The 19,096-nt window shown below is 40.2% G+C and overlaps 1 protein-coding gene across 3 annotated transcripts in view; it reads left to right on the top strand.

The window, feature by feature from the left end:
• Positions 1–19,096, top strand: part of LOC121296783 (tetratricopeptide repeat protein 28-like) — a 406,425-nt gene that overhangs the window by 330,454 nt on the left and 56,875 nt on the right. For all 3 annotated transcript variants that reach the window (XM_041222559.1, XM_041222560.1, XM_041222563.1), the window contains 2 exons: positions 12,637–13,978; positions 14,767–15,290. In XM_041222559.1, coding sequence (XP_041078493.1) covers positions 12,637–13,978; positions 14,767–15,290 — 1,866 coding nt within the window. The remainder of the gene's footprint in view (positions 1–12,636; positions 13,979–14,766; positions 15,291–19,096) is intronic.

Raw genomic sequence — 19,096 nt, forward strand, 5'->3', positions numbered from 1 at the left:
AGAGCTACATTATTGTTTCATGAAGGACACAAGACCTTGTAAATGAGAACAGCTTTTCTATGTGGTACTGCTGTACCTGTTGTCAAACATAACACCGTGTAACAAATTATTATTTTTTTGGTTCCTGGGTATTAAGTGTTATTTCCTAATTGCTTATGCCTCAAAAGTATAGAACATGGCTATTATTCCCCACAAACTTTGCTTTTGTGACCAGGACAGTGATATTTTGAAATTTACCTATTTTCCAGAACATTCCAGATAGACTCAGTGCTGAGTAAACTTGGAGTAACTTCTAGAACTTTCCAGTAATATAAATAGTAGTATAAATACAGAGGCCTTAAGTCCACCAGTTCAGTTCAGTTCCAGCTGCCTAAGTGGATACATATCTGCATTTTTCTGAGATGGCATCAAGAGGCTGCAAGCATCCGGCAGACGCATTTTGCTATGTCTGCGACCAATGTATCAAGACAAGAGCGAAAAAGTACTTTGTGGAAGCATCTGCTAAGATGTGTGAGGCCTACAAGGCATATTTTGGCATGCCTGTCGGGGATCAAAACAAACCCTGGGCACCTCATTTCACCTGCGAGCACTGCAAAAAAATCTCTGGAAGGTAAGATGGATAATTGTTGCTCGGAATTTTATGTTATAAAATTTGTTAAAATTTTTAAAATTGTAAAAGTTTTTAATTTTAAAATGTTTTACAATTTTCAATGTTATTGAAAAAATATATCATTGTGGAAGGGATGTGGGTAATTCACTGACCAGGAGACAGACAGGTGTATTTGGAAACACCACACAGGTGCCCAGTTTTATTTTAGACCGGTTCTTATTTCTCTCCGGCAGAGGGCACTGTTGACCGTGTGCTGCCTATCAACGATGATAGACAGCACCACGGAAATACCACAGCTGGTACACGAACAGCAAGTGCATCGCAGGTGCTCAAAAAAATAATAATGAAAACAGAAGGCGAAAAGAACAAGGGAAAATAAAACAGTAATAAAACTACAAATAAAAGGTGCTGCACTCGGCAGCGTTATCCCGGTCGCCGCTACCCGCACGACCCGGATCACCGTCCTACTCTGTCGGCTATCTAGCCTGCTCTTTTACAATACGCCGGGGTCTGCCCAAGGGTTCCCCGCTCTCTCTCTCTTTCTCACTGTGAATTTCTTTTCTCCCGACTGATTCCCGGTCCTGAATCAAAGCTTCCGCACTCTTGGTGCGTCTAAGTGGGCAGACCTGAGGAAACAACAGAGCGTTATTTTATAGGACCAACAATCACCCAAGACCCGCCTCCCAGCCATTCAGAGAGGGGGAAAGTCCACACACACCCTTTCCCACCTCCCCGTGCCATTGCCATGACTCACAGGCGGCTGTTGGGCGACTGCCGCCCTCTTCCTGCAGCCCGTGAACACGCCAGCAGAGTCAGCACAGATCTCTCCCTGTTACAATCATATATGAAAAATGTTGCGAGAATCTCTTACACATTAGTCATGGGTGAAATAAATGTATTTTTGTAGGATGGTACAGAGGGGAAAAGAGAGCCATGAAGTTCGCTATCCCAAGAATTTGACGGAAACCCACTGACCACTCAAGCAACTGCTACTTCTGCATGGTGGACCCTTCCAAATGTCACTGGCAAGAATGCACCTGCTATCACGTATCCGGACCTTCCTTCATCCTTCGCCAGGTGCCACACTGCCATGAGCTCCCCGTACCCACTCCTCCGTAGAGAGAGCAGCCGTCTTTAGAAGAGAGCAGCAAGTCAGAGAGCGAGGAAGACGTTGTAGATCCAGATGACAATTTCAGAGGTGGAGCTGAGGAGAGAAACCCATACTACCCCAACTAAAAAGACCTAAATGACTTGATTAGAGATCTTGGTCTCACCAAGTCCAATGCCAAGCTTTTGACATCTAGGCTCAAGCAATGGAACTTGTTGGATGAAAGTGTGCAAGTCACAGATCAGAGGAAGCGTCACCAACCTTTTTCCAGCTTCTTCACCTGTCAAGATGGGCTCTGCTTCTGCCACAATGTGACCAGTCTGTTTGAGGCAATCGGAATCGCCTGTAACCAGTATGAGTGGCACCTCTTCATAGACAGCTCATCCAGGAGCCTCAAAGCCGTGCTGCTCCATAATGGTAACAAGTACCTGTCTCTTCCCCTGGCTCACTCGGTGCACCTCAAAAAGGATTACAACAGCATCAAGGCCTTGCTGGACGCCTTGAAGTATGATGAGTATGGCTGGGAGGTCATAGGAGACTTCAAAATGATGGCATTCCTGATGGGTCTCCAAGGCGGTTTTACCAAGTTTCCCTGCTATCTTTGCCTTTGGGACAGCAGGGACACCAAGGCGCACTACCACAGGTGGGACTGGCCACAGCGGACCGAGTTCTCTGTGGGGAGGAACAACGTCAAGTGGGAGCCACTGATGGTCCCCTGGAAGGTGCTGATGCCACCACTGCACATCAAATTGGGCCTTATGAAACAATTTGTTAGAGCTCTAGATAAGGAGTCAGCAGCCTTCAAGTACCTTCAAGACTTCTTCCCTAAGCTGTCTGAGGCAAAGGTCAAAGCCGGCGTCTTCGTCGGACCACAGATAAAGATGATCCTGGAGTGCAATGAATTCCCCAAGAAGCTCACTAGTAAGGAGAAAGCGGCTTGGAACAGCTTTGTCGCAGTGGTTCGGGGCTTCCTGGGCAATCACAAGGCCGAAAACTATGTGGAGCTGGCTGAGACTCTGGTGAAGAACTACGGCACAATGGGCTGTAGGATGTCCCTCAAAGTCCATTGATAAATTCAAGAAGAACATGAGAGCGTACTCGGAGGAGCAGGGTGAGCGCCTCCACCAGGATATACTGGACTTTGAACGCTGCTACCAAGGTGGGAGACTACATTTGGGGGCTGATTCGTGAAAGTGATTTACAGTATAATTGTAAATCTCGAAAAACTACTCACTTCTAAATCTTTTGTAGTCATTTTTGTATTACTTTAGTATAAATACATGTTAATTTGGATTCATATGTTGTTTTTTTCTGACTTTATGTGAATGAAAAGTCACAAAAGCAAAGTTTGTGGTGAATAATAGCCATTTTCTATACTTTTGAGGCATAAGCAATTAGGAAATAACACTTACTACCCAGGAACAAAAATTGTGTTACATCTATCCTGATTTGACTAGTAATCCCAGTGGAGGTAAGGAGGGAAAAAAAAACACCAGAGACATCAATAGTGTTTACTTATGCACTCATCATTTATTAAAAAGGTAGTTTTCAGTTCAGCCGTTTCTGTGAAATGTGACCTGCTATGGAGATTACTGAGTTTGATGGCAGCCACTTAGGTCTGAATCAACAGTAACTTCAGCCCTACATTTCTCTTTTTTTAAGACAAAATGTTCACCAAAATGTGCTAAGCAGCAAATCCTAAGTGTAACAATAGCCAGCTGCTCCTTGAATGATACTGTATGATTGAGGGGGGGGGGGGGGGGGGGTTTCCTTGGCAATGTAGTTATATGGACAAAGGGAATTTGCCAGCAATATATGTGCCTCAAGAACATGCTGGATGTGGACAGGGCATGTGTGTTTTTTTTTTTTTACAGCACATTGACCTGCTTAGAAGCAGATGGTACTCAAAGATTCCATGACATCATCCACAACTCTGTTCATTCCACATGTAGTACTGTAAATGCAGCTTTCATTTGTTTTTCCCTCTTCAGCATAAGGACAAGTCCAGAGTCTCAATACACAGTAACAGTGCATATAATGATATATATTTATGATATGTCTGAGCTCATTAAATGCATATTCTGGTTATAGAATTATAGTCGTCTTACTCGCTGCCCTTGGGACCAATACATCCCTTCAGATGCAACACATTGTGCATTTTAATGAAGGGCAGTTTAATGAGATTTCACTGTGTCTGGTTAGAAGCCAATTTACGGTATTAGAGGCACCAGAGCACAAGCATAGTTGAAGGACGGAGCATGATCTGGATACACTGCGATGTAGAAAGTTCCTGAGTAAGAGCTGAAAAAAAGCAATCCCCTGGTTCATCTATCTGTGATGTGTGAATAATAATAGGAAAACAGTCTAGAATATGTTGGGGGGGGGGGGGGGGGGGGGATATTGGGGCATATAGCAAAGGTTAAGTAATGTGTGGGTTTTGTAACACTCTAAAAGGTTAATTTATATTTTCCTAATGTTACATTTCGTACTAGTCTTATTATGTGTATTCTGAATGATACAATGTTGCCTCTCCTGCTTAAATGGTTATTCCCCATGCTTAGTAATACCATTTTCAGACTGGACTATAATACCATAGTGAGTGTGGCTCCCCTTCACACCAGAGAGGAATTCGAGCGTGAGTTCACCTAACTCCTCAATTTGCTAATCCTCCCCTCAGAGGTCATTTAGATATGAAATTAATCAACTCACTTAAAACAGAACAAGCATTTTGAGTGTGAAGGCAAGTACAGTGCAGTAAAGTGCCGCAAAGCATTATCTTTATTATGAACGCTTGTTAAAAATGCAGGCAAATTTGAATAAGGAGCTGGGCTTTTCAAAACAGTTCAAAGCACATTTCCAGCTCATATGAAACATCAATACAAATTAGAGCTACGTCTCTTAGAATTATTCATTACAGTTGCATATATCATAAAATGGCTGCTTGCTCATTAATTATTGTGAAAATTGAGGTAGTGGTAAGTTTCATTTTAATACTCTCATCGTAGACCTCATCTGTAATACACAATTGTGAGGCGAGAATGTATTAAATGGAATGTCCAGACAGTAATTTATGTGTACAGAAATAAAATAATTTATTTCTATTTATTATACACATCAACAAAAAAATTTAATAACAAAAAGCAAACAAAATGGCGTAAGGGAGGGAGTGCAGGGGTAAAAATCCAAAACAGATCGTGAGAACTCTTCCTTAATCGTCTTCGTGGTGTATTGGACATAAACAAAACAAAGACAAAAGAAATATTAGTTAAGATTTTCAAAAATCCCGCTGCTCCAAACTAGTCTCTCCCTCCACCCATTACTCCGCCTATTTTACCTTCGGACCAACCCCGAACACAGTAGTACGTAATGTCCCGCCTCTGTAGTCAGTGGAACACCAATCCCCAACCGACAAGTGTCCTTGTCCTTCACTTGACTCCAGTGGCTGGAATTTACATACTCGTACTTCCGCCCCTCACCAAGGTGCCGTCCCTCAAAAAGATGACTTCTGCCATAGTCACGAGATTTTGGTAAGGGAAGTCCCGAGTTGGTTTGATGCCATCTACTGTCAGGAGGCTGAATCACAGCCTGAAACCCCTTTGACTAATCACAACAATATTGGACTGAATACAATGCCGAGAGACAATCACAATAAAGGGATATGCAGATAAAGAGATTAAATGATGAGTTGTGTTTTATATGGAGCTGGTCCAGATTTGTTCTGGCTGTAGCCCTCTCTTCAGAGAAATGATTAGCACTCTTGTACAGCAGAACATTGAGTATATCGGTACTTGAATCAGCCAGAAATTGCTACCAGTCTATCTGTATCTGTCCATGTAAATGGGTTTCTTTAGAAGTGCTGCAGTTTTCTGCAGTTTCAGACAGGGCTGGCATGATCCTGTCAGAACAATGAATTCCAAGTTGGAACCCTGGAAGAAAAAGCTTGTTTCAGTTACGAAATCTCCCTCCACCCATAAATCTAGGCAATCCAAGACTAAAAGTATTTTCATTGTTTCCGTGTAAGAAACTGGAACTCAAGATGGGTTGTCTGGAGGAATTTGTGAATAAATAAGAAATAGCTCATGTTTCTTACTCCTCTAAGGAAAATGAAATTCCTGTCTTTTAAGAGGGAAGGCATCAGCATGCCTCGGGATGGAGGAAGAAAGGACAGCCAGTGAAAGTTCCATTTCCAGTCTGATGTAAAATGTAATTGTGAGGTTGCAGAGGGGGATCGGAATTGATTGCAGCTGTCGAAAAGTGGCTAAAACTCAGAGTCCTAATGGGCATGTTGAGCTGCCTGCATATCTAATAGAGCTTTTCTCTAAGCGATAACTCTGACATGTTTTGCTTTTGTATAACCCCACTGCAGCAGATCTGCTCCAAATCTCTGTGTTTGATCTCTGTTGAGTCTGTTTTGAGGTAAGGTGACAGGCCTCTGTGGCTTTTGGAAGTTTGACAGCTTTTGATATTTCCAGTAGTGTAGTGTCTCTTTCTATGAGATTTAGTGCACCTTCTAAAATGACAATAAAGTAACATACATTACAACGAACCTATTATTCAAGTACAGCTCATGGTGACCTACTGTTTTGTGCTGCTGTACTTCTGGCATCTGATTTGTTGGACAAATCATATTTTGAGAACCACAAGTCTAATTTATGTCTGGAGTCTTTAATATATTTACTGTTTTTTGAACAGCATTCATTAGCTAAATGCAGTACTTCTTTAATATTCTCCTTTAATGTTTTGTAGCAGTCCTGGGAAAGAAGCCCCAACAGAACTACATGGCAGATTTTAGGAGTGTCCATTCATGCCAGCCCCTATAGTTTGTGCACTAGTTTCTCGAAGCACGTGGAAGAATCCCCAGCTAGCTGTACTTGCCTAGTTGTGAAAGGACCCTTGCAAAATGTCTCCCCGTGGTTTACAGTGTTTTCTGGGTGGTGTCGATGCTCATCACCCAGCTAGCACATGTAATGAAAGGGATAGTACAGAATGCCATTTGCAGTTGGGCCGTGATCTCTGGAATTGAGAAGGAGGAGATCAGAGGAGTTTCAAAGTGAAACAGAAGCCGTGGTTGTGAAGAGGATCAATGCTGGAGTCATAAAGACTGCTCTGGAGTTCAGTTTTGCAACCTGCTGGGAAGATAGAGTACAAACTCCACCCATTTGTGACAATTTTGAATAGCATACATTGTCACCTGTTGTCTCCAACAAGTATTGGGACATTACAGCTGTGTTACAAAACTGGTCGCAATCAGCCTATAAGATTAATTTCAGGACTCAATAATATGCCTCAGTTGTGCTAGTTTTATAAGAAAGTATAAGTTTGTTTTTACTTTCACACAAAGTCTTGCACTTTAGCATATAATCCTACTACTAATAGTGTATATTTCCCAAGTTTTATCACTTGCGTTTAAAGACCACCGGTCGATAAGCATTTTTTAATGGTTATAAGTAAGTTTCACTCTATTATTTTAGAGATGGTAAGCTTTTTACAACACCGATAGCTAGGCGTGTTCATTGATTTGCTTAATGGATATGGCTTTAATTAGTTTAAGATTAAATGCAACCCATGCAGAAATAAATCACAGAGAAGCTACAGATTTAAAACGTCCTGCATGAATTAAGTTAAGCGATCTTTGTCCAGCTCCTTGAGATCTGCAGTAAACAGAACAGTCATTCAAGGTAGGGAAAATCAGGCCGCCTCAAAAGTACACTGTACTGTTCTGTGAGAGGTCTACCCCTCAGAGGATTAAATACAAATATATACAGAAATAATGCACCTATGTGCCATTGTGAAGAATGGTGCAGGATAAATGTTTCACCTTCTGGCTGTTTCAGTAAGACAAGTAATTCAGTCAAGTCTTGATTCAAATGAAATTAGACTTCTCTTTATTCACAACTCAGTAGTAGTATCAGGTAAAACACAGTATTTCCTTCAGCCTCTGAAACAAACAGCAATAGTAAAATGATATTAGTACTGTTGTGTTAATCATTGCTACTCCAAACCCCAACGTCTACCCATGTCCCACTGCTGGTCAAATCAGTATACTTGCACACACGATTCCACGCGCTGCTTTCTGAAAGAGACGCACCTTAATAAGGATTCATGTACAGTAGATTCAATGATTGGTTCAATATATTTTTCAATTTTATCTACCCAATTTTAACTGCTCAATTAGAATGACACCATGCCACTGCAACCCACTTAAATAAGGAGGTGTGGTGATCACTGCGTGACCTCTGGTCCCTACCAAACCCTGGTGGCAAAAACAGTCAACCTTGTGGGTCCCCCCCAAGATCAAAACTTTGAACCATGTTCACATGACTCACCCTGGCCTCCAGGCTGCAGTGTTTTTTCGAGTGGAGCCACAGGGGACCACAGTTTATTTTTGTTTTTTGTGACATGTACAGTAGTGTGCAAATGTATTAGATCACCTCAAGATTTGTCATGTGTATCATTTATATACCTACCTGCATGAAAACCTCAGAGTATGAGAATTATTGAAATAAATAATAGGCACCGGTGTATGAAAATGTGAGAGCTCTTTGTGCTTTAGTTAGGACATTGTAAACAACTTCTAAAATGTCTCATATTTTACCATTTGCGGTTATGTGTTCCTTTTCTTTGACTATTTAAAATTAATTGCATGTGTCACAGTTCAGAGGTACACAATATGCTTCCTCAAAAACACCATTTGTATTTTTTTTTAAAATTTGCATTACTGACGAGTTGACTCAAGTCCCCGGCAACAGAGAAATTGTGCAGGCTGTATGTATGTCCTGTGCATCACACTTCAAGTTTTACATCTATCTGGAGAGACGTGTATCCAGTTGTCATGAAGCTTGGTTAGGGGATTCTTTAGGACTTGTTATTGAGAGTATCAGATACTGGGGATATATGGAGGCACTTGTAATACTTAACTGCATACTGTGGTAAATGACACTTTCTCATCCTACTGATAGAAGTAGTAGTTTTACAAAATAGTTTTTTTATAACAGCTTTGGTGAAAGATATGTACTGACATACTTATTTCTTAATAATAGTAGTGCAAAATGCAGTTGTACTTTGTGCCATGCCTTTTCTGAATAGCAGAAAGTCTGACGTCAGGGTGCCATTGTCCTTCTACTTATGGAAAATGTTTCTGTTTAACAAGCTTTGTAACAAAACTAACATTATGACACAATATAAAGTATCTAAGCTGTACTGTTATATCAGATGACAGGCATTGCATAGTCGTTATAGCTGCCCCAGTGCTATAAAATCAAATATCCTTGGGGCACACACCCTTAACCCATGTAAAAAAAACACCTACCCCAACCCCCAGGCACAAAACTCAAATCCTTCCCTCAGACGCCTGAAGTCTAACTCAGTTCATCTTAATGTACTATGCATATGAATCTCTACCAAACTGTCCATGGTCCATTAATCTGTTGCTTTCTTTTTTCTTTTGAAGCTGGTGCTCTGCAGGGAAGAGTCATTATTCTGATTGTCTGTGAATCTGATTTGTAAACATGCCAAAACCTTGGAAGAGATTTGAAGATGCAGAAAGTGATGCATGGTCTTACAGCTCTTAAAAGGGCTATAAGGTTGTATTGTCTGGCTGTGATTAAGACTTGTGGGGACCTTGGCTGAGATCCCAGCAATAGTGACATTAGAATTGGCTGTGATCGGTGGCAGTGTCACAGGGCATCTAACATGATAACTGTCTGAAGAACTTTTTCGATTATGACAATTCAGGGTCAGGACACCAACAGGGAGAAAGTTTGACACTTGAAACATTGAATATTTGAGAATATGCTTGTTTAAAGAAAAAGTTTCACCTCTAAGTAAATAAATTTGTTAGTACAGTATGTATGAAAATGTGAGGCAAAACTGAAATGATGAAGGCACCAGCTGAAATGTTTGTTTACTGTATCAGTTTAACCTTTGGTTTAGTGAACCGAAGTTATGGTATCAGTGTAAAGAAAGAAAATATATTTTTCAAGATCTTTGAATGTGACCTGCATGGGACCAAAAATTTAAAGAAAATTATGGGAATCTGTCATGCTATGATTTACCTTTCTCAATACTTATTATTAACTTTAGATGTGATACCCTACGGAGCAGAACACATTTTTCTGTTATACACATTTTAACACATTGAAATATTATTCTATTAAAAACACACACACGCAACAACCGTGAGTTTTTAGCATGGTTTTTTTAGGGCCCCAGACACCAAAACAAATATGAACAGTCAAATACGAAGCGTATAAATTATTGAAACCTGTGTGGAACAAAAATCTGTATTAAATTGCTTTATGTCCTGGTTTTAAATCACCCAGTATTTGATGCAGAACTCAGTAAATGTGTTTTGTTCTCTGTAGGATGGTCTGTGTATTCCCTCTTTCCTTCCGGGACTGTCGCTGGTGTCTGAGCAGAATTCCTGTGGTTCGGTGTCATTGTGGTAGTTATACTGCCTCTCGGTATGGGAACACAGCTGCCATGCGCGCTTGCGGTACACCAGCATGCTGCTGTTTACATGCATATCTATAGGACTGACTCAATTACTTTTTCCCAACCTTTTATTGGCAAAACTAGGAGACTACGTGCTGCTTCTGGGCACCATATCCCCAGAGACGAAGACAGCTCAACCTCAGCCCCGATAGCTCAGTCCCTTATAAAAGTTTTCCATAGTAAAAGCATTGTAAGTCCCAGTGAGGCACGCTAAAGCAGTAAAGCATAACATACATGGAAAGTCATGGGAAAAGCATTGGAAATGTGCAAATGTACAGTGGTAAAGTTTTATAAGGGTTAGAGCATCAGACTTTTAATGTGAGGGGTCATGGTTCAAGTCCCTGTTGGACTGTAGTCTACGTCTTATTTAGAGAATCGCTTCTGGTCACCACATTACCAAAGGGACATTGTAGCCAGCAAAGAACAACCAGTCTAATCCCAGGGCTTAAAATAATTCACTGTGAGCTGATTACTAGGCCTACAACAAAGAAGAATTAGGGGAGACTTCATTGTAGTCTTTAAAATCTTATAAGTAGTGGACAATGGTAACCCTAACCAGAACCCTAACGTAGAAAATGAACCAGAAATTGTTGGAAATTAAGTTAGATAGATTTAGGACAGAGGGTAGGAGATCGTTCTTCACACAGAGTGGTGATGGTATGTAATGGACTGCCTAGTGAAGTGCTGAATCATTGGAATACTTTAAGACCAAGCTTGACCAAGTTTGGAGATCAATCAGCTACTAGGAAAGCACTGATGGGCTGAATGGCCTCTTCTTCATAAATTTTATTATGTTCTTATGCTAAGGGCTGAGGTAGATGTGCCAATTTTCAGATTCTCCCCAGTTTTCTACAAGTATAAATCACCAATGAAGACAGGCTTACAGCATGTGCTGATCAATGTGAAAGTTGGCAACAACAATGAATTAGATTTTCCAGCAGCTGTTAATGTCTATAGATGATTGACAGTTCATATACAGATGGGCTCTATTTTAATGCTATAAACAGCTGCAGATCAGTCTTTTCAGTTGCTTGCTATTCCAGCTAAAATGTACTTTTCTAGCCTCTGAATCTGTTTAGGATTTCTTAGGTGGTTTGAAGAATACAGTAATTTCTGTCCTTTTTATGATGTTGTATATTTTACATTACTAACTCACAGTTGCAGATGGGATCAAAATTATCATTGCAAACCCCCTTAGTTATTTGTAAAACTCAGTAATCCCACTAGTTAGTAAGCCTGGTACATAATAATCTAAGCAGAAACAGCAGTAGAGAATTATACAAAGCACACATAATAGAACAATAAGAGGGTGTTCCTTTAAGATCTGCATCTGTTTAGATAATTAAAATGAACACAGTTGTGTGTAAACCCCACCCTATGCTTGCAGCTATAAATGGGTACTTGATTTGGGCAGCTTTCTAGCACTTCATGCTATTTCTAGCATGGCTCTAATGGTTTCTGACCAATCCGTTGCTAAAAAAGACATCCTTAGTCATAAAAAAAAAAAAAAAAAAAATTGTTTTAAACGAACTAACAAAGGTACAAAACACACATTTTGGTCAAAGTGGATATCTGTAGATATTTTACTTTACCAAGACATTAGTGCCCACTAAATGCATCTGGATTTTAGCAATTAGGTCTTTTTTTAATTTGCAGATGGCAGCAAATTGCTGATCCACATTATTTTAAACACACCACTTTGCAGCAAGGGAGGGGGAAAGGAGATTACAGGGGAGTCAGCGGCTCAGTGGCAGTAACCAAGATTAATGTTTCAACCACTGTTGCCTCAAAACATTTTCCTTAATAAGTATCCATTAGTTGTACAGTATTCATTTAGCTTTTTTTAAAGGCTGTTTAGCCTTGTGAGTCCGTCTCCATAAGCTTTTAAACTGAAGAATCCATGTGATGTGCCATTTGAAAGACAAAATTGCACAAAGAAAGCTTTAGATGGTAGTTCATTAATTATCAGCATGCTGCAAGTCTTAATGTTTGTTCGTGTGTAGCACAGTTCTCTTTGTTTTAATTAGCTTGTTCGAAAGTTGTTTTTCAAAAATAACCACAGTACCGCAAAGCATATAAAATAATGTAACAGTATTGAGGGGCTGATTTTGACGATTAACTGGTATGAGAAATATTTGTTGTTGGATTTTAGTCATTTGTTGTATTCGATTTTATTAGTTACGTGATATTCTCATCTTGTTTTCTCCAAGGTTGCATTATATAAGATTAAAGTTAGCTAGTATTTCCTTTTATACAACAACACTGGATCAACCTTAATAACATATAATAAGGTTAAGAAGTACAGAATAAGTGCATATTAAAATACTAAGTTTTGAGCTGTCAGTGACAGGCAGCTGACTTGTCTACTGAGTGATTAGTTTGAGTTTTTCCTTCGTATAACACTGTTGTGTTTTCTCTTCTACAGGTATCATCCACCAGATGAAAGGAGATTATGAGACTGCACTGAAACTCCACAAAACTCATCTCTCCATCGCTCAGGAGCTCAGTGACTATGCCGCCCAAGGTAGGGCTTACGGCAACATGGGGAATGCCTTCAACGCTTTGGGAATCTTCGACCAAGCTGTCAAGTACCATCGTCAGGAGCTGCAGATCTCCATGGAGGTGAATGACCGGGCGTCGCAGGCCTCTACTCATGGGAATCTAGCAGTAGCCTACCAGGCCTTAGGAGCCCATGACAGAGCCTTACAGCACTACCAAAACCACCTCAACATTGCCAGAGAGCTGCGTGACATTCAGAGTGAGGCCCGGGCCCTTAGCAACCTGGGCAACTTCCACTGCTCCAGAGGGGAATTTCTTCAGGCTGTGCCCTACTATGAGCAGTATCTACGGCTGCCTGCTGAACTACAGGACATGGAAAGCGAAGGGAAGGTCTGTCATAACCTTGGCTATGCCCATTATTGCCTCAGGAACTACCAAGAGGCTGTGAAGTTCTACGAGCAGGATCTGGCTTTAGCTAAGGACTTGCATGACAAACTGAGTCAGGCAAAGGCCTACTGCAACTTGGGCCTAGCGTTCAAGGCTCTTGGGAACTACAACAAGGCAGAAGAATGCCAGAAATACCTTCTCTCCCTGGCCCAGTCGTTAAACAACTCGCAGGCTAGGTTTCGGGCACTTGGCAACCTGGGAGATATCTTTGTGTGTAAGAAAGACGTGAACGGCTCAATTAAGTTTTATGAGCAGCAGTTGGCTTTGGCCCATCAGGTCAAGGAACGGAAACTTGAGGCTAGTGCTTATGCTGCCTTGGGGGCTGCCTACAGGTTGATCCAGAAATATGATAAGGCCTTGGGATACCACACACAAGAGCTGGAGGTCTATCAAGAACTGAGTGACATACAGGGGGAATGCAAAGCACATGGGCATCTCGCCGCTGTGTATATGTCATTGGGGAAGTACACAATGGCCTTTAAGTGCTACGAAGAGCAGCTAGAACTGGGGCAGAAGTTGAAGGATCCGAGTATAGAGGCCCAGGTCTACGGGAACATGGGCATCACCAAAATGAACATGAATGTCATGGAAGAAGCCATTGGGTATTTTGAGCAGCAGTTGGCGATGCTACAGCAGTTGAATGGGAATGAGGCTGTGCTGGACCGAGGGAGGGGTTATGGGAATCTGGGGGATTGCTACGAGGCCTTGGGTGATTATGAGGAAGCCATTAAGTACTATGAACAATATCTGTCTGTAGCACAAAGCCTGAACCGCATGCAAGATCAAGCAAAGGCTTACCGGGGGCTTGGAAATGGACACCGGTAAGTGACTTCCAATGATAAGCTCCTTTTTGTAAAATAATAATTCAGTTTTAAATAAAAACGCAATGGTGGGTAGAAGCTGCTGAAATTCTAAGAATTAGATTTACTGCCAAATATGAAGATTAAAATTATGAGAGAATCGTTTTTTTGGCAAAAAAACTAAAACTAAAAAATGAGCCCCTGACATATATTCTGTGAACAGCTGCACCTCCCTGTTGCATCATAGTTTCAGTCACAATGGGCAAGACAACAGATGTGCTTTTGTACTGAAGAGTTATGACTATTGGTCTTAATAGCAGATTTCCACTTTGCTGAATAAATTTAAGCTGGTATTCATTGAAGAATGGTGACCACCCAGAAGAATGTAACCCACTGCAGACTTCAGTGCTCTATTGTTGCATATGGTGACCATACTCCAGTATTGACAGTGTTATTGCAGGGGTTTTTGTTCATTAAACTGTGTTAGTTTTGCATGAAAATAGTATTGAAAGCTGTACAAACAGCCAATGGTTTTGTTAACATTTTACAAAATGAATAAACTAAATCCAGCCATTGAACCGAGAAGTAACCACATTAGGCATTATTTAAATACCAATAATAACATTAGTACTTGTACCAGTAATTACTTTGGTATTTTGATGTTGTTTATTTCTGATACTTTTAATAATTTAACTGAAACAATAGACTCATCAATTTTCAAGTGTGTTGCACAGAAAATTGTTGGTCCTATCTTGGTTAAAGCAATCATGTAAGTTGCAGCTGTTTACTGTCATGTGTTGTCTCGGCAGGGCGATGGGAAGTCTACAGCAGGCTCTGGTGTGTTTTGAGAAGCGGCTGGTGGTGGCTCATGAGCTTGGAGAATCTTTTAACAAGGCACAGGCCTACGGGGAGCTGGGGAGTCTGCATAGCCAACTGGGAAACTATGAGCAGGCCATCTCCTGCCTGGAGAGGCAACTGAACATCGCTCGCGAGGTAAAAGACCGCATTCTGGAGAGCGACGCCGCCTGTGGTCTGGGCGGGGTCTATCAGCACATGGGCGAGTACGACACGGCCCTGCAGTACCACCAGCTTGACCTGGAGATCTCAGAGGAGACCAATAACCCCACCTGCCAGGGACGGGCCTACGGGAACCTAGGGCTCACCTACGAATCACTGGGGAATTTTGAGAGAGCCATGGTTTACCAGGAGCAGCACTTGAGCACTGCAGCCCAAATGAACGACTTGGTGGCCAAAACCGTGGCATACAGCAGTCTAGGAAGGACCCACCATGCCTTGCAGAACTACTCCCAAGCAGTCATGTACTTACAAGAAGGTATGTTTAAATTTTAATTTTTTTTTAATTTTTTAAAATATATTTTTTAAAGATATATATTATATATATACACACACACACACACACACACACACACACACACACACTGTTCTATACTTTATATTATGGGGTGCCATGTGTAAAAAAAGTTAATATTTAACTTAAAACTTGTATACATATAATTTAACATTTAGCTAAATATGTAACTATATATTAAATCTCTTAACAAGATTTAACATTTAGTTAAATATTTAACTGGCCAGCTAAATCTAAAGTTTGTATGCAAATAAGCCCCTCCAACTTTGTGCTTTCATGCAATTTGATTGGCTATTGTAATGCTAATCGGGAAATATGCAAATTTTATCATTAACATATTAAAATATTTATGCTTTTTTTTTTTTTTTTTTTACACATGACACCTCATAGTATATCCGCAAATATTAGTGGTCGATTGCCAAATAAAATCCAGTTGATCTCTGCAAATATGCATTTCTATTACTGTGTAGATCTCACACTTTCCTGTATAATATAAAAATTAGGGTAAACTTAAAATTAAAATAATTAACATTAAATTACTGCTTTCTTTCACAGTAACTGATCACTGCTATTTGAATGACTTGTGTGTTTTCAATGTCGCTGTGTTCCTTCATTTAATCTCATGAACTACAACGGAGTGGTGTGGCAGGTGTGCAGAAAAACAAACATTAAAATGATATGATGTTATCAATGTGTGCTAATTAGGTAGGATTGACTGGAATTTTGGAAGAGCTCAATGCAGTTTAAAGGCATGTGCTGCTTTGCATGGGAAGTAGTTTTATCAGATGCTTTACACTACAGTTCAAATGACAGGGTTTTTGGTTAACAACATCTCCAGTAATGTTCTACTGGTTATTAGGAGTAGTTGTTGTTTTCTATAATGGAGTAATATAGTCAAATAGAAATACATTTTTGGGGTAAAATAAAGAACAGATATCCACATAGTTGTTCATCGTTCTTCGCAATTCTTTTTGGCATAAAACTGCACTTGTGAGATAGTTTGCACATATCATTTACATATATTTGAACGTGTGGTTTTATCCAAGTCAAAATTAAAGAATTCAGGGATTGATGGAAACTCTTAACTTGCACAATTTACTGTACTAACCAGCCCCAGCCTTGTAGTTTAATTCACTGGAGAGCTGTGCTACATTATATTGACCCCCAGTGCCCTCGGTTCAATCAGTCCTGTAATAAAGAAGGTTATGAGAGTTGCACCCTGATTTAAAGCTAACATTCCCATCACAAGCCATTCCTTAAATTAATACTGGAGCCGTGGGACAGAGGGGAGTTCCACCCACTGTCACACGGACTGAGTACAGGCAGGCCAGACTAATACTAATAGAACATTACCAGCCCCAGGCATAGCATTACCAGCTCCAGGCATACTATTATTTGGTGTGACTGTAGTGTAAATTGCCATGAAAAGTGCTAGAGGTTATAAGCACTGATTTATTGTGTAGAAATTGATTCTGTAGCAGCAGCTGTGCTGAGTTGGGGAATTTGCTGAGAATGTGTTCAGTTAGCTGGGAGATTGGAGCACACCTTCTTGACGTCAACGTTTTCCTTTAGCCCGAATGCATCCAATTGTACCTGACGTCTCCTGTCTCCCAGCGGTGTGAAAAAGTTCTCAACACTCGATCATTTTGGACACATGATTTGAACCATAAACGAATTAACCATTAAAGTGGTTGTAGCTAACAAAAGAATTCCACACATCTTACCTGTTTTCTATTGGATGGGTCACAAATGTACAGTTTTGAAAGAAACGCATCTACCAAAATTGTATTTCAATTAAAAGCATGATAATAGACCAGGTAAAAGACAGTTCTCAGTTTACTTGCCTCACTTTGAGGAAATCTATTACTGGGTCACACTTCTCCTGAGCAGTGTCTTTGGGGTCAAAGCATGTTACTGACTGAAATCATGTCAGTCAATAAGGGAAGCAGCGGATTGATTATTGACAGGAAAGACGATATTGAAGGGGTGTCTTTAACCTAGTATAGTACCAGATTTCTACTACAGTGCTATAACATGTGTTTCTTTCAAAGCTACTTATTTGTTATCTATAAGAAAACGTTAGTGAATTTCAAGATTTCCTTTATTTTGCTAGCTGTAACCCGTTTAAGAAAATTGAAAAAAACGTGGGGACAAAACATCACAAAAATGTAATTCCAGCTACGCTAATTACTGAGATTAGAAACGTTTAATTCAATTAAGTAAGATAATTAGAATAATTAGTGAGATAATTAAAATGTGTAGCAACTAACCATGGCTTCCCTGATTTCCTTTAGATATTATCTGATCATTTTCAAAGCGGTTGTTATCCTCCTGCAAATAACTTTCCCCAGCCATTGACATGGCAGTCTATTGGGAAGCCGAATGCATGCTTGTTGTAGATTGGCACTGGAGTACAGCAAGCTGTCAGGGGTTGATCTATCTATTGCATATGACCTTGGAGGACAGGGAGACCTTACTCGTTTATCACTGCGGAGTCTACGCATTTCACAAGGACTGCCTTGGCAGCAGCTGGATTGCGATTACTTTGTAAAGATGCCGGGAATCAGAAATGAAATTACTGAACATATTAAAGGTTGTCACATTTCAAAAATAGTTGTTGCAATAGGGCAGTGTACCATTTGTAATGCTCCTCATTAATTCTTCCTAACTGTATAGTGGGCAGGGGTGTGTGATGCATTGATGTTATGGATTATGACTAGGGCGCCTGATTTTCGGGTGGCATTTTTTTCCAAATTTGGGGTGTGCAAACTTTTGACGATATCTGTCGCTCTCCCCTCTCTCTCTCTTTTTCTGTCTCTCTCACACACACAAGCTGTATATTGAGGCATTTCTCTGTTCCAGTCAAATTTTATTTTGTAGTGGAGTTGCAAGTATAACTGCACACAGAACATACAGGAAAACTAAACAACTTTACTCCATGCTGTTTTACAAAGAGAAACAATCGACTGTTATATTTAAATGCTCTTGGCTTAAACATACACTTATAAAACAAATAACTGGGAGAAAAAGTGCAAAAAAAGCAAAAACCTTAAAGCTATATTGCTGTAATTTAGAAAAATCTAATATATATATAATTATAGATATATATATATATATATATATATCATTATATAGTACTAATTTTTACCTTTCTGTTACAATTTGATAAAATGTGGAAAAGACAATGTAAACTAACTGGATGGCAAACAAAGTAATTCCGGGGGGGGGGGGGGGGGGGGGACCCAGTAGAGGTTACTGGAGTCAGGACCAATTCCAGGTTTAGTCAATAGAGTAATTTGTGGATTAATTAGTGATGGTAGGAGTTTGGTTGGGAGAGTGGGAGAGTAAGCTGGTTATTGTGTGTACTGTGGAGATGGGACAATGAACTATTGGAAAGGTATTTGGATTACGACTTGGTTTTGGTGATGAGGTAACAGGCTTAGCCTACCATGTTGTTAGTTAGGGAAACATTTGTGTAGATAAGGCCCGAGATCGGGTTAGGTTTTGTTTTGTTTATTTTCTTTTTATTGTAAATAATAAACACATGCTATGGCATTTCCTGGCATCCTGTGTCTAAACGTGTTTATTTGAAGAAGGAAAATGTGTGACCAGGGGGCAGTCCGTCACCATATATGAGTTTTTGGGTTTAACCTGAATGCTGAAAAAAAGTATTCAGGGGTAGAAATCGGGTTAAATCGGGTAAAACCCAAAAATCAGTGTTATCCATGCATCAGTATTTATTTTTAAACCTAATCCTGATAGCTTTCAAC

This window comes from Polyodon spathula, chromosome 22, assembly GCF_017654505.1.
Source record: "Polyodon spathula isolate WHYD16114869_AA chromosome 22, ASM1765450v1, whole genome shotgun sequence".
Classification (NCBI taxonomy): domain Eukaryota; kingdom Metazoa; phylum Chordata; class Actinopteri; order Acipenseriformes; family Polyodontidae; genus Polyodon; species Polyodon spathula.